Genomic DNA, 17576 nt, shown 5'->3' on the forward strand with positions numbered 1-17576 from the left:
ACAAGATCACCCCCCCCCCCCCCCCACTCCTGTACAGAGGCGGATCCGAAACATTTACCAAGGGAGTGACGTGACACTATTTTGCACTTTTTCCGGCAATGAAATTTCCTTTTTAAAACAATATCTGCTTTAATAAATCAATCAAAAAGAGGGGGGGGGGGGGGGTTTAACCTCTGGTCCGTTATTTCCCGCCCCTCTAGATCCGCGATGATGAGCAGCAATAGGCGACCAAGAGAGTGATCTATTCAGTGTTTGTAAGTGACATAATGACCTTTACGCAACAACGCAAACGGAGAAATTTCATTTTTTGTTTTTCATCTTTTATAGGCTAGATCCATCTTGTTTCTAGAATTTTAATGTCAGTCTTCATAAGATCATGTCAATTAAATCAATATCAAATATATTTTTTTATTCAAAACCTAAATCCCGACCGAGAAAGTTTCTTATATCGGTATTTCCGTACTTAAAATGAGTCGGTGTGTTTGTATTTGCATCGAGGTAATTTAAGGAAATATTAATTCTAATCGATAATAATAAAATTAATTAAGTATATGTAACTACGAGGGAAATGAGTATTTTTTCTTCTTCATAATTTGCTTAGATGTAATTCATTTCTTGTTTTCCTACATTTGTTTACACTTTCCCTTCTTCATAAGTTTGAATGCTTAGAAAATCAATACATTATGTTATTATTGAATTCAAACATCAATTTTATCATGTTGTGTTGTTTACACATTACCGAGAAATGTTATTAAAAACTGCGTCCTATTAAAACTTTTCGCTATTTTTAATGAGTAAACCAGGGAAAAAATAATGCGATATTTAGGCGATATTCAAAAATCGTTGATCTGCATTTCTCTCCGAAAACACCCCCCCCCCCCCCCCCCCCCTAAATGTAAAGTATGCGAGCGGATCTAAGAATCACAGCTAAAGAGAAATAACCCTGAATCAAAACTTTCCAATTCATTTTACCAGAGACCAGAGTTGTCTTTCTTTTATTTCTATTTAACGACAAACATGCATTGGCATCCCTACTCTGCATTGCTATTTTTCTTCTTTTAATTAATAAGCAGATTTGGTAAAATGATCAGTTATGGAGTCAAGCCTTCAGAAGCCCCTGCCTGGCACGAGTAGAACCAACACCTGTGATTACACCCATGTATGTATTTTCTACATTTAGCGTGATTTAGGACGAACAGTCTGATCTTGGATTGAGAAAATCAGCCAATTAAATAGCACACATAAAATAATCCACCAGTGGTGGGGTCAAGGGGCAAATAATATACTTTAAATGAAGTTTAGTGTTTAAGGAGGTCTACTACATCGTCATAACGGCTGACTTCCCTTTAAAACATAAATGGAAATATGAATACATGTACTTATGTAACGGACAGATACATGTAGAGGGAACTTATACTGCCTCGCTAGCTTTTCTAGTGATGTGGTAGAATCTCTCTATTGATCACGCAACTTAACGGATACATCTCTTGTTTTCAAAGTATACAGAATTATATGCATTTTGTGTTCCTTATGCTTATAGAACTTGGCAGGGTGTGAGGGTGGCCGCTACACGTTAGACTTTTACCGGCAAAACTTGCACATTCCTTTTAAACTTGATTGCCTAGTTGGGTAGCTCCATCGGTTAATGAATCAACTGCTTATGTGTTGTCCAGCAGGGTTTTAATTTTCTAAAGATTACTTAAAATTGCATGTTTTGACTAAATAAAGTAAATTTCAAAGTTTTCAGCTGTACATGTTTAACGTTTCATTCATATAGAATTGCCTACGTAGCGTGTTACTCCTCCTTAACTTTCTCTGGTGTGTTATTCCTTCTTAAACTTACATGGTGTGACATTCTTTCCTAAATTTCTCTGGTGTGTTATTTCTCCTTAAATTTCTCTGTGTGTTGTTCCTCCTTAAATTTCTCTGGTGTGTTATTCCTCCTTAAATTTCTCTGGTGTGTTATTCCTCCTTAAATTTCTCTGTGTGTTGTTCCTCCTTAAATTTCTCTGGTGTGTTATTCCTCCTTAAATTTTTCTGGTGTGTTATTCCTCCTTAAATTTCTCTGGTGCGTTATTCCTCGACAAATTTGATGAGATGTGATATAAACACATAACGTTAGTTTTATGTTCTAAAATTCATATTTCTGATGTCCCAGGTTTAAATTCTTTCAAAACCATAAATTCAACACATGAGCTTTTCCGATCACCTATTGTCCTGTGTCTGTCTGTCTGTCTGTCTGTCTTGTTTTAGGAGTTTAATTTGAAGCTATGAACTAACATTTAGTACTTTACAAGTTGAAGTGTATACAAATAAACAGACGTATTTATTTTCTACGTAGCCCAGGAGTGATGGGCTCAGACCCTCCATATCCCTAGATATACGCGACTTGCATAGCTTCTACCAATGGAATTAAGATGTTTGATTTGAAAAAAAAAATCGGGAAGAATTTGTAGTGTATTGAAAATCGCGCGGAAAATAAAACTCAAAATTTCTTCCATAGCAACAGCAGGAACAGAAAGACTCAGACAAATTGATATATGCGAAAGGTGAGATATCTAATTATTGTGTTAATTTAAAAGATGTCATTACTATAGAAAAGAATCCTGAACATTTCTGTAATGATACACTGCAACCCATTCACAGAGCTAGAATCAATCACGTTGATCTCGATCTTTTGATGTGAAATCTTTACATAGTACAATAATGGATTTTTCTGTCATTGTATAAGTGTTTGATTTTCATCGTCATGTGTGAGTAACTCACCCTAACAATCTATAGATCCGCCACTGCTTCAGTTGTTTTATGACATTATCGTTTGTTACGGTATTACAGACAATGCGGCGCACTACCTTGTGTAGGGGACTACAAGATTAGGATGAACATGGGATATTCTACTTAAGTTCGTAATCTGTAATCCAGATGCATCTGGAACACCTCTGGTCGTTAAATTAAATTCACGCTCATAACGAATTTACACTTCCAATGAATACACGCTTCCAATGAATTCACGCTTACTATGAATACACGTTCACAATGAATACACGCTTATGATTTATTCACGCTTACTATGAATACACGCTTACAATTAATACACGCTTACAATGAATTCACGCTTACTATGAATACACGCTTACAATGGATACACGCTTACTATGAATTCTCGGTCACAATGAATTCACGCTTACTATGAATTCACACTTACAATGAATACACGCTTACAATGAATTCACGTTACTATGAATACACGCTTACAATGAATTTACGCTTACAATGAATCCACGGTTACAATGAATTCACGCTTACAATGAATACACGCTTACATAATGAATTCAAGTTTACAATGAATTCACGCTTACAATGAATACACGCTTATAATGAATTCAAGTTTACAATGAATTCACGCTTACAATGAATACACGCTTATAATGAATTCAAGTTTACAATGAATACACGCTTACAATGAATACACGCTTATAATGAATTCAAGTTTACAATGAATTAACGCTTACAATGAATACACGCTTATAACGAACTGACGCTTACAATGAATACATGCTTATAATGAATTCACACATGTGAAGTGTACCATTATCTGTTATATTTCCTGACAACAAAACGTGACAGCCATCTACGGCTGAAATTATAACGGAATCTCACTATAATAGTGTACCAGTATTATAGCGGAAGTTTCCCCTAACCTCAATGCTACTAAATATCACTTAACGTTTTCCCAATGCCTCGGATTACACCCTTTATAAACATCTATCATGACAAGGTTCACAAACTTGACACATGCCTATATCATGTTCTATACACCGTACACCGTGCCAATCCACCCCTGTAACCCGAATTTCCCCAAGTAATCAACGTTTACTTTATCTTTTATGATATCATAAGAGGTTGAATGAATGAAACCTTCCTTGGAAAAAAGGAAATAAGTTAAGTAGTTTATAGAAGCAGCGTCACAATGCGGGGGATTTATCTTATATGTCTATATACAGATCGTTGTATATAAAACTTCCGTTTCTAACAACTTTTGAGATCATCCCCGCTTCAACATTCCCTAGATTGATTTCCAGTTTATCAATAAGATATATGAACAAATTAAATATTAAGGTGACGTTTTAATCTTTTCAACAACATTTATCAAATTTCAAATATAAACAATATGTACGGATTAATTTGTTAATTGGTTTCTAAAACAAAACCTCGGAATCAACTCTATAGGAATCTGAAACGCTATTGATAAAAGTACTAGAAAATATTGTGTACACAAATTGTGATATAGCACCATAGTGCCAAATGACATAATGTAAGTCAAATATCATATTTCACATTTCTGCTTCATACTTAGAGATTTTCTTGAAAAATAGATGTTGACGGCAAACTAAAAGCTCAACTCAAATTTATGATAAACGGGATGATTTCAGATCCTCCATCGTCAACTTTCCAAATTCATTTGGGGATATTCCCTTCTCGCTTGTATATGGTGTTTATATCTCTCAACTGCTTCGATATGCACGAGCTTGTTCTGTGTATGATAACTTTTTAAATCGGGGCAGGCTATTAACAAACATGGTTTGCATGGAGCAGTGAATGATTTGTATGGAACGGTGAATGGTTGGTTTGGAGCAGTGAATGGTTTATTTACTGACAAACAAGTTGTATGTGCAGGGGTTTCAACAGTCTCAATTAAAGTTAATGTCGCATATTATATGGTTTTTATAACAACCTAGTTTGCCATAACAAGCTGTCATTCAATTATCGGATCAAGATATGGGGCTCACGGTGGGTATGACCGGTTAACAGGAGATGCATTCTCCTCCCAGGCACCTGATCCCACCTCTGGAGTGACCTGGGATCCATGTTTGCCCAACTCTCTGTCTTGAATTGCGTTTAGGATAGTCAAGATTGATCATTGTTCGTTATCTTTATCTTCCACGATAAACAAATATTCCGAAATTGCAATTAAAAATCAAAAGTAAAAAACAGAGGTATAAACAATTCTCGTCAGCAAAGAACCAGTCAAAATCTGGCGGAGAATCACGGGTCGCTCGGATATGACCTGGGAAACGGAAGTCCTTTGTCGGTAACTAAAGAACAAACACTGCCACATCCTTAAACGCTAAGCATAGGTCTAGAATTGTGTTACTTCATCCACAACCAGTGTTGTCTCAATATGAGTGAACAGTTATTGACGAGACGTAAAACTAACAAACAACCAATAGTGTGTGTTGTTGTTAAATAAATGTTGAACCAGGTACTATTTTTACTTTCAGTACTTTGATTTTCTTATACAAACGGGCTCTGTGGAACCGCGTGGTTCTTGTCACCGAAATTCGCAAGTTTTTTTTTTTTTGTTTTTTTTTACTTCCGTATCCCTGCCTCTGAGATGTTTTTCACTACTGTAAATGTTTGTTGTGCGTGGTTTGTGTTTTAGTGGGATCGAGAAAATGGAGATTTTACTGAAGATACTTTGTGTCGGAATTGCTGTCATTCCTGTGTCCTGTTTCGGTAATCCATACCTATCTATTTATCTATCTATTTCTATTTATTTCTCTATATGGCTATGGTACGTCCGGGGCTCGAACTCACGATCTCCCGGTTACGAAGCTGACGCTCTACCACGGAGCTACCGCGGCTAATAATGACTGCTGTGTAAATGTTAGTTTTTTTCTGATTTAGATAACAGCAATGACGTGTCTTAAATATTTGTATATCAAAATTAGTAGTAAAACATAGTTGCACGGAATAAATATCTAGATGTTTTTGATTTATTTTTGGGATGCAAGAGTAATGGAAAGATAAAGAAATTTCACTTGATCAGCGAACTATACATTGATTATCTAATTTCTCGGCGAATTTAGCAGAAATTATTTCATTTCACCATTTTCTGTACTCGTCAATATTTATTCAACATCACTTCAAATTAAATTTCAGTTAACCTTGCACAAATGACGGAATATGGAGGTCAGGCCTCCCAAAGTTCAACATATCCCGATCACCCCTGGACTGCAGACAAAGCAGTGGACGGATACCTTCAGCATGATAACAATGAATCTACCTGTAGTTTTACTAAGGACTTTACATCACCAACAGCATGGTGGAAATTTTCTTTGAGGAAAACAGCAAACGTTGCATACTTGGAGATTTATTTTAGGAATAGATGTAAGATTTGTAGAGGAAAACAAGAACAAAACATCGTGTCTTCTTCTTATTTCTATTTCTTCGCCATTCATGAAACCATTTTATTTCCGGTATTGGTTTATTATCAAATATGAATTATGAATAAGCAATTACAAGAACAATTTTGAACAAATTAATATGATTGTTGAATGAAAGCTGAAATGTGACAAGTAAGCGGTAACGCAGTGAATTTCTAATAAGAAGTCAACAGAAATTACGACGGAAATACCTTTTGGCAAAAAACGATAGTTTGTTCGATCATTCATTCGTGTTTTGTTTCGATATATTATCTATAGGTTTTCATCTAAATGTGTAGTACAATTGAGGAATCTACCATGCATCCTGTCTCGATACTGGAGTCGGAAATAAAAGCGTACTATGAATAGGCTCCTGTTTAATACTGCACAACACATGATTTTGATTTTATACAAACAATTTCCCAGTGTTTCTCTTTCGCTTAAATACTTCCAAGTAAACAACAGTTCCCATGTAGAAATCTCAAGATTACATACGCTTTATATACATTGTATTTTTCAGACATATATGTAAAACTTATACGGTACCAATTTTGATGCACCAGATACGAATTTCGACAAATAATGTCTCTTCAGTGATGCTCAACCGAAATGTTTAAATCCGAAATAACAAAAAAGTTTTAGAGCTATTATAGGGGAAAACAGTGTGCCAAAAAAGTGGAGTCAAATTCGTCTAAGGATAAGAGCTATGCGTGAGGGAGATAATCCTTAACTTTGAAATGAATTTCTAAATTTTATAACAGCAATTAAATATACATCCGTATTTTCAAGCTAGTACTGATGTACTTAGCTACTAGGTTGTAAAGACCCTCGGGGACTAACAGTCCACCAGGAGAGGCCTCGACCCAGGGGTCATACATAAAACTTATACGGTACCAATTTTGATGCACCAGATGCGCATATATAATCCTTAAGTCATTATTGTGCATTTATACAGCGTAGCATCTATTACATTACACAAGAAATTATTTGAAGATGTTACATGATAATTCATACACAGCGTTTTCCATAAAGATATAATGCATGTATACAATGTTACATTTAGTTTACACGTTAACAAGTATAGATTTTTACTGTTGATGTGCAAAATGTATACCTTCAGAGTGAAACTGTTTTATGTACATATATCAAAAGGTACATCTTTCTTTAATTATTGCCTGGTTTTTATCTATGTATCGTGTCTGATAATCTGCTTTTATTGCAGCTGCCGATAGACATGTCGGGTTTTCTGTTTTCGTCTTCGATGACCTTGGTTTTATGCCTACGTCATCTTCTCCCAATAAAGTATTTACTCAGGGATCATCACCTTGTCCTACCCCCGTTCTGAATGTCACAGTTAATAAAGCAGCCAGGGGGATAGCGCTGTTCAACACGAAGAACCCTCCTGTAGAAACAAACTGTGAAGGTTATGAACAAGATAAGCGATTTTCTACCATTGAAACATGTGAAGTCAATGTAATGGGTGAGCTTAACATTGAACACTTACACACTTTTACATATTAATTTTGATTACGAATTACTCCGTTTACCTGATCAAGATAGGGGTTTGATGGCGGGTGTGACCGGTTACCAGGAGATGGTTACTCCTCCTAGGCACTTGATCACACATCTGGTGTGTTCATGGGGTCGGTGTTTGTCCAACTCTTACTTGTGGATTCTTTATAGGAGTTATAAAAACGATCACTGTTATCTTCAATTTTTCATAAAGGCTTTCGAGAATAAACCATCAGTAGAAAAAAAATTATTCTCAATGTTAGAGACAGAGATGTATTAAATGTCTGCAAAAATACATTAATCATAAAATATCCAAACTACCATTGTCTGGATATGAAAACCTATATAGAAATACATGTTTAAATTCATATATTAGAGTTAGATTATAAGTTTTTGTCAGTAATTTGAATAATCGAGATTTTGAAAATCAAGATGAAAGGTGAAGATAACGAACAGTGATCAATCTCATAACTCCTACAAGCAATACAAACTAAATAGCTGGACAAACACGAACCCATGGACACACCAGAGGTGGGATCAAATGCCTAGGAGAAGTAAGCATCCCCTGTCGATATGTAGCTAATTTGCAAAGAAAAACGAAAGCAAGTAAAGCTTTTAAAAAAAAAAAACCTTTTTGTCTATATGAACAATCATTTAATGAAATAATAAAGAGGGATGTTATACATTGCGACAGATGAATATATGAAGAAAACTGACGAAAAATGAATGCAACAAAACATATCATTGAAATAATAAAATGAGATGTAAAACATAATATTAATACATAGGCAAGTTTCTAGTTACTACCAGGGGGCCTCCGTGGCCGAGTGGTTAGAGCATCGCGATTAAAATTACACGGCCTCTCACCTCTGGTCAACGCGGGTTCGAATCCTACTCGCGCCGGTGAGTGAGAAAGTTTCAGAGTTTACTTTCGGAAGGTCGGTGGTCTCTTCCCAGGTACATTGTATCTGGGTTCTCTCTTCCACCACTAAAAAGAACTGGGCGGCACCAGATAACTGAAAAAAAATTATGAGTGTGGCGGAAAACAGCAAACAATCAATCAATCTAGTTACAGTCGGAACCCCGTTTTATTCTGAATTTACACAATGTCCTGAGAGCAGTTGTTATTTCCGGCGTCGGCTTGATAAGTTTGCAAAGAGCATTTAAACAAATGAAAACATAATGTAATGTTCACAGCACGTACTTTTCGCTAATCGCTATCAAAGGCCATACATAGTCCGGAAACAAATATAAATTTCACCTTCACATACCGTCTTTCACGGGGGGCGGTAAATACAAAGCAAAATATCAAAATACACATTAAAGAATGAGTGTCACTTATTTCGCTTGCATCATTGTTTCATCTAAAAGAAGTATCTTTGTACACAGGTCGTGCTTTGTATGATGTATACAAAACACACTATTGTGCTTTCTATCGCTAGTATACTTACGTAATCAAACAATGCTTTAACATCTGCTATTGGTTAACAGGTTGTCCGTATGCACATTTCGGAGAAAACTGCTCACCATGTGGACTGTGTCAGGACGGATTGTGTGACGTATTTAACGGATCCTGTATTCAGGGATGCAGTACCCACGGGATGAAACCTCCGTTCTGTATTCGTACGCTTGGCTTTCACTATTTTTTTTTATATTCTCATATTTATTTGTTTTCTCGATCTTTTGTGTTTTTCTTTGATGCTATGAAAAGGAAATATTGATCGCATATTGAAACATTATCTTATTCAGGAACTCTATTACAATTTAATCTTAAAACTATTACTTTTAAAGACAGAATTTTGGGGCTGGGGAAGTTGAACTTCCTAAGTCATCGGTTACATCGTGCATGTATATATTGCCAGGAAATCTTGTACACATTACATCTCGCCTTTAACTTTCTTTGATACCTGACATAATGCTAAAACATATCTCCTATATTCAAAACACAATTATAATGCATGGATTGAAAAACAGAGATGATTTGTTCAACATATTGTGTATCTATAAACAATATAAACTGGTAAAAAACACGTTATAAATATATATCAAACGGAAAACATAACACCCATATATTTAGAAACATGTCAAAATAATTCCCTGTAGTGGTATGTTCATATCCGACACGCTGCATTGCTTGCATTTTTGGTGACGTACATTTTGTACATCTTAGAAACATTCTTGAAATTTCAATCGGTAATCATGGTCAGAAAGAAAAGTATAAATAATGTATAAGCAATGAATGCTATTAAAGATTAACACCCCCAAATTGCTAGGTGTCTGTCAATCAAACATTTAACAATAGATCTCAGGTGGAGTGACATCTGCAGAAATTGTGGTCTAGACCCCAGATAGGTGTTTTGATAACAATAACAGCCAGTATCTACAGGCATTCGTTGGATCTCGGAGGAAGCCCCGTATTCTAGAGTTTTAATAGCATTGACCCGTCCACAACAGCTATTTTCTCATAATTCAATTGTTTTAAAAAGACTCCTGAACAACACAATTTTAATATAATTGTAATTTTCCCCCTCTATTTACATGTATTATAAATTACACAATCAGAAATAAAACAATAAGTTGCCCATTAATTTCCAAAACTTGTAACTTATAATTTATATGATCAATTTATGATAGTTCTATATTTATAAAAGAAATTATTCATTGAGCCAATGACTGAGAGTAAAAGAGAGAAAGAGGGGGTGGTGTAGACTGTGTGTCATTCAGCCATAGGTATACAACCATTATACAAACATTATGACCACAGAAACACTACAGAGGGCCCTGAGACTCTCAAAACTATACACAGCACCCTGATCTCTTGGCCAGGTAAATAACAATGACCATGGATGAGCTCCGCTCACATCCAGTGATCCGTGAAGAAACCGTACAGTATTTAATCTGGGTTTTTAAAATGCAATTTTATCAAAGTTCGTCAGTAAAATACAATCTATATATTTAGATAATGGTCACATGCTAATTTGAAATAATGTTTCGAAATCAAGGCTAGTTTTAATGTATTAGTATAGGAATAGAGTATTTTATAAAATAATTTCAGTTCTGAGATCTTTCAGTACTTTGATTATTCCAAATTAGTGGTTTTATACAGATTATACATAATGTACAGGTAGGGGTACTCCTTAACATGAATTCTATTTATATAATGTATTTTAATCAGATTGGACCTAAATTACAACCAAAAGAGCAGTAAATGTGATATGAATTTCTCATCAATGGCTGTCCTGGGTTTCTTTCTGAGAGGGTCATAAAACGTAATTGGCATCCTATGGATCATTTGTTATTGGCAGAGGAAATATTTACGGATTTTAAATCAGACGCTGAAACATGAATAATGCATTAATCCTTCCAAACCTATGATTTAAAAAATCTAATAGGTACTAGGGTACATAAATGGTCAAAGAAAACCTCAGATAATTCTACACCTTTTTATTCACAGTGTGCCAGGACGGTTTTTACGGGTCTGACTGCACATTACCGTGTGGACAATGTAGACACGGATCACACTGTAACAAGACAACCGGTATTTGTACAGAGGGGTGTCAGGGAAAGTGGAGTGGAACCAAATGTGACGGTGGGTATCGATAAAGTTATATGTCAGTTACTTTTCTTTTACTTTTTTCATTGTAACGCAGAATTCTCAATAAAATTACATGTTTTGAAAACCTTTATAACATTTTTTTAGCAAGAATCGAAAATTGTAGAAAACAAAATTAAACGACGCTCCAGTTGAACGGAAACTGTTTTCAAGATTAGTTCAGACGTGTACAGATTTAAGTAAGATGAGTTCAGACGTGTACAGATTTAAGTAAAATGAATTCAGACGTGTACAGATTTAAGTATTTGATATCATGCCAGTATATTTCAATGACATGTATATGATTATTAATGATCTGACGAACGTATTAAAACAATGACCTAGTTCGATCATCAACAACAGTGATTAAAGTTGAACAAAAGAACGATTGAACTGACTTTGGTCGAAACCAGGAGGGGTGTCACGGCGCGTGTCTGGTCTATCAAACAGCAACATATGCTTACACAATGGTGGAACTGTGAAAACCAGACATGTGTACTGAAGTTCTGGAAACAAGCTAATGTGTAATGAAGTTTCGGAGATGAACTAGACAACTAACAAGGATGATGATTACATTAGGCCAATAATGTATGGTCCCAGCATATCATTACTGTTCTAGCAAGGGAAGCTGATTCGATATGTGGTGTAAACATGATTTATCGCTTGTTTTGTGTTAAACCTCCATTAATAGATATTGTCTTATCTTACATGTACCTAAAACATAAATGTATAAAGCTAAAATAAAAATTGCGTGCAACGATAATGAATTCATCACTTTCACATTTATATACCAATATTTTTGCACGTAATCACGTGCAATTTTATGAACTTTATTTTAAGTTTGCAATGGATTTCCTTAGAAATCAAGTAAAAAAAACTTATTTGCTATATGGTGTAAACATGATTTAATTCGTTTAAAATACAGTTGTGCATCAACATTGATACCGTATAAGTTTTACATTATGACCCCTGGGTCGAGGCCTCTGCTGGTGGACTTTAGTTCCCGAGGGTATCTACAGCCCAGTCGCTAAGTACTTCGTTACTGGCTTGAAAATACGGATGTATATTTAATTGCTGGGATAAAATTTAGAAATTCATTTCAAAATTAAGGATGATATCTCTCATTTGGCTCCAGTTTTTGACACTTTAGTTTTCCTTTTAGCTCTTACAAGTTTTTTGTCATTTCGCATTTCCGAAATTTGGACTTGAGCATCACTGAAGAGACATTATTTGGCGAAATGCACACCTGGTGCATCAAAATTGGTACCGTATACGTATTACATTATCGCTTGTGTTGTGTTAATCCTTGATAGATAGATTTATTATTTCTTGGCTAACCCATGAATTTGCGCTTTTGTATTACTTCCAAAAGCGCTAATAGATATCCCGCTATTACGACTAAAATAAGAGGACGCGCACTGATGACGTCATTCACAAATTTCACATTGATAAGCAAATATTATTCATGTGCAATTTTTTCAACCTTATATTAAGTTTCTATTCTATTATCTTTGCTATCATGTGGGAAAATTACTTATTTTTACAGTATGTGGAAAAGGTTTTTATGGGAAAGACTGCAACAGAGCGTGTGGGAAGTGTAAACAAGACTACTGTGATAAGGACACTGGTGTTTGTCCAAACGGATGTCAGAGACGATGGGACGGCTCCCGTTGTAATGGTGCGTATTGATAGTGTAAAATATTATCATAGCACACAATTTTATGATGAAGCAGGTGTTGTGGTTAGAACAATATATTCGAAAACCGCGCGGGGGAGGGGGGAATGTCGGGGGAAAACTGATTCTCAATCCCGACGTCAAATCAAACATAAGACGTTTAACATAGAACGCTATTTTTCTCTTCACTAAGCGCTCTGCAGTTAGAAATGAAAGTCATAGATCTTTTTGGTTTTATTTAGAACATTGTTGTAATGTCATAGTATTGACCTTGAAGCGTGCTACTACACGATGTGTACAAAACGATTGTAGCACGGAACGGTAAACAGTTTAAACGGACTGATGAACGGTTTGCATGGACCGATGAATGGTATATGCAAGAGCTTGTTCTGGGTATAGTCAGTTTTTAAATCGAGGTAAGCTACTGACAAACAAGTTGATGGTACAGGATTTCAACAGTCTCGATTGAAGTCAGCATTTCGCAAATTATATGGTCGTTATAACGATCTAGTTCGTCAATACAACCTCGCATTGGGTCAAATGCTGTCTGACGTGTTTCATACCGATTGTTAAGCCGTTCTTGGCACGCTGATTTGACTGCGGATAACTCCGTTTACCTGATCAGGATATGGGGCTCACGGCGGGTGTGACCGGTCAACAGGGGGTGCTTATTCCTCCTAGGCACCTGATCCCACCTCTGGTGTGTCCAGGGGTCCGTGTTTGCCCAACTATCTATTTTGTATTGCTTGTAGGAGTTATGAGATTGATCACTGTTCGTTATCTTCACCTTGCATGTAGCGGTGCACGGTTTGTATGGAGCGGTGAATAGTTTGTATGGAGCGGTGATTTCTTTGCATGGAGCGGCGAATGCTTTGCATGGAGCGGTGAATGGAATTTTTAGCGTTGAATGGTTTATATGTAGCGGTGACCGGTTTGTAGGAACAGTGAGTGGTTTGTATGGAGTGGTGAATGGTGTGTATAGAGTGGTGAATGGTTTGTATGGATTGTTGAATGGTTTATATGGAGTGGTGAATGGTTTGTATGAAGGAGTTAATGATTTGTATGGAGCGGTGAATGATTTATATGGAGTGATGAGTGGTTTGTATGGAGCGGTGAATGGTTTATATGGAGCGGTGAATGATTTGTATGGAGCGATGAATTGTTTGCACGAGACGTTTCACTTGGAATGCTTTCCGCTTTGGAAGCATTTTGCATAGTTTGCAAGAACTAGTAGGCGTGGCTTACACGCTGTGTGAGCGAATCGCATGAAACATTAGTATCTGCCTGTGAGCTTTCATTTATCCAGCAGTATTCGGTTCTTTCTGAGGTTGGAGTCGGTTAAACACGAAAACAAATTCGTGATAATCTTTCCAATATTTTATTTTAAAAACTTGTGAAATAAATGACATTCCTCTATTTCCAGATTATTATTCATATCTGATGGGGTAAAACTGTCACAATTCAATTATTGTTATTAAAACACAGAAACAACTCATTAAGAAAATCAAATCTATTATTTTTCCTTATTGATTCAATGACTTCATACGGCAGATAACAAACAGATATGTTAAACTTGCATCATCACAGGATGTTGATGGTTCGATTCTGTGCTCTGTTAAATCAATGCAAGGTGAAGATAACGAACAGTGATAAATCTCATAACTCCTATAAGCAATACAAAATAGATAGTTTGGGAAACACGGACCCCTGGACACACAAGAGGTAGGATCAGGTGCTTAGGAGGAGTAAGCATCCCCTGTTGACCGGTTACACCCGCCGTGAGCCCTATATCCTGATCAGGTAAACCGAGTTATCCGCAGTCAAAATCAGTGTGCCAAGAACGGCTTAACAATCGGTATGAAACACGTCAGACAGCAATACAAATTGAAAATCAAATGGTCATCACTGTTTCGTTATATTTACACATTTAGTCTGAGTATTCTTGAAATACATAAAAAATCTCACACTTATAAGATGAAATACTAACACGTACTGAATGCGTGTCGTTGAGCATTTAAATGATTAAGTACTAACACGTACTGAATCCGTGTTGTTAATCACTTAAAAGATGAAATACTAACACGTACTTATTTGATCAGGGTAACAAAAAATAGACGTTGAATTCACTTTACAGATCTCAGTAAAACTTAAGAAATTTGTGTCACTAAGACTTAAGAAATGTGTGTCTAGTTTATCATTGGCACATTTCATTTATCACCTAACTTTCTGTATACAAATATGCTATACACTAAACCTCTATTTCCAAACATTCCATCTTCGTCTGTCTTTGATCTCCAATTGGGATACCAAACATATATTTACACGTTTAAAAAACCAGTCAAGTTCATTATCGTCATAAGCATGTTTTGGTCTAATTTTGACGGTGTTTGTTGGCGTTGTTTGATGACGTTGTTTGATGACGGTGTTTAATGGCGGTTTTTAATGAGGTGTTTGATACAATCGGAACTCATCGAATGTCTCGTGCAGTCGACATTGATCTCGAATGTAATACGATGGCAACCATGAGTGAATTTGATGCATTGTCAACTATGACGTCACAGCCTACTGCACTACGTTACGTACGTCATTCAATGACGGTCGTAGCTAGCAATGAATCAAATTCACTGATGGATGCCACCGTATTTCATCCGAAATCTATGTCGAGTGCGCGAGACATTCGAGGAATTCCGATTGGTGTTTTATGACGTATAGAAGGAAACAGTACCTTTACACTGTTGATTCTTTTCAGTATTCTGATGAACGAATTTCATATTTCTGTGATAAAAAAAATTCTGGCCACAAACACATATGTTCAGTTACAAGTATCACATTGTAGATATTGAGTGACATGTATCACCTGATGCCACCTCTAATGTTATGAGTTTGATCACTGTTCGTTATCTTCACCTTTCATTGTAGAATGTGTGACGGGCTTTTTCGGATTCAGTTGCGAGAACCCATGTGGACATTGTGTACAAACCACGTGTACACAGGAGAGTGGACACTGTTTACGAGGATGTCAAGAGAATTGGGAGGGTGCCAGATGTGATGGTGTGTATCCAAAGATTTAATAAGTAAATCGTTTTTAAGTATGTTAAGTTTTTGCACATGATGACTTACATTTGCTGGAGTACGTTAAGGCTTTATTTATGATGCCTTACATTTGTTGGAGTATAGAACGATGGGCAAAAATGTTTTAGTCAATGTATAGGTTATTTGCAGTGGTATAATTTATATAACAGATTGAAATGAATTTTAAAACAGTTTCGGTATTCAAAGTGGTTTATGAACTTCTAGATATCCTGATTTATTGCATGACTTATTACATTATACAAGTTACATGGCTCATTGCATCATACAAGCTACGTGACTTATTACATCATACAAGCTACATGGCGTATTACATCATACAAGCTACATGACTTATTACATCATACAAGCTACATGACTTATTACATCATACAAGCTACATGACTTATTACATTATACAAGTTACATGACTTATAACATCATACAAGCTACATGACTTATGACATCATACAAGCTACATGACTTATTACATTATACAACCTACATGACTTATTACATCATAAAAGCTACATGACTTATTACATTTTACAAGCTACATGCATATACACCTTCATTGACAATGCTCACGTTTCAGCTCGCTTGATGACGTCAGAACCAAACACAGGTACCATTGGTGGGGACCTTTTTGCTACATTGTTCGCCCTCGTTGGAATAATCATGTTAATTGTGCTCTTGAGGTAATTAAATTCCCATTGATTCCATTCTAGAATTAATCTTTAATTACATAGCCTCTCCTGACATTTAAATATCTAATATTTTTGACAACTGCTGGTACTTTAATAGTATCATTAAATGGACTTAATTAAGTAATTCTTGACTTTCAATGGATTCTATATTTTCTTAGGTACCGGAACGTAAGAAAGAGACAAAGAAGTACAAGAAGTGAACTCAACACTGGTGTCACTTCTGAGCTGAACTCTAACCATATTCAAGAGGGCAGACGCAGAGATACCAGTGGTAGGTGTATTTACTCCACGTTATTGAATGATAAACAACCACAAACGTAAACATTACAAACTCGTGTGTATTGTCTATCAATTCCAAAGCATATTGAATTGAATGAAATTGTAAAAAAGAAGAAAAAAAGATCAAGAAGTGACCCTACTCTATGCGTTGTATCATTAACGCAAATAGGACTTTACCCCCGGAATAGTTTACGATAATTCACGCATTATCGCTTTTTATAAAGGAAACTCGCCTGGCGCCCCATCCAACGTGCAGATACCCAATGTGGATGGCTCGTTGGAGTGTGGCTATTACAACTTAGCTTACAGAGGGACGGACATTGTCATCGATGAACTCCAGCGTTGTATAGCTACAAAAACCACGGGGCAAAACAACAACTTCCTTGCGGAGTACAAGGTGATAGATACCGAAAGTATATGAATGTCGACTAAGTGGATGAACATCAACTTTGAAATTTCAATGCATGAGCATGTTTGAAAAATTCACTACCAAATAGATATTATCTTTCAGTGATGTAACTGTTTTAGGGAAAAAA

General features: G+C 36.0%; 1 protein-coding gene across 1 annotated transcript; it reads left to right on the plus strand.

Annotated features, from left to right (window-relative positions):
* Positions 1–5880: 5880 nt before the first annotated feature.
* LOC125663383 (multiple epidermal growth factor-like domains protein 10) lies at positions 5881–17461 on the plus strand. The gene is made up of 9 exons (XM_056147726.1): positions 5881–6171; positions 7429–7679; positions 9161–9341; positions 11173–11307; positions 12857–12988; positions 15905–16036; positions 16650–16752; positions 16920–17032; positions 17265–17461. The coding sequence occupies exons 1-9, from the start codon at positions 5958–5960 to the stop codon at positions 17459–17461; spliced, it is 1458 nt and encodes a 485-aa protein (XP_056003701.1). The 5' UTR covers positions 5881–5957.
* Positions 17462–17576: the final 115 nt, after the last annotated feature.

The sequence above is a fragment of the Ostrea edulis genome, chromosome 8 (genome assembly GCF_947568905.1).
Source record: "Ostrea edulis chromosome 8, xbOstEdul1.1, whole genome shotgun sequence".
Taxonomy (NCBI): Eukaryota; Metazoa; Mollusca; class Bivalvia; order Ostreida; family Ostreidae; genus Ostrea; species Ostrea edulis.

Excerpts from the sequence above, each read along its gene's own strand:
- LOC125663383 (XM_056147726.1), top strand. The coding sequence starts at position 5,958 with ATGACGGAATATGGAGGTCAGGCCTCCCAAAGTTCAACATATCCCGAT. Across the intron at positions 12,989-15,904 it reads GGACGGCTCCCGTTGTAATG|AATGTGTGACGGGCTTTTTC; the intron begins GTGCGTATTGAT and ends CTTTCATTGTAG. Across the intron at positions 17,033-17,264 it reads CAGACGCAGAGATACCAGTG|GAAACTCGCCTGGCGCCCCA; the intron begins GTAGGTGTATTT and ends CTTTTTATAAAG.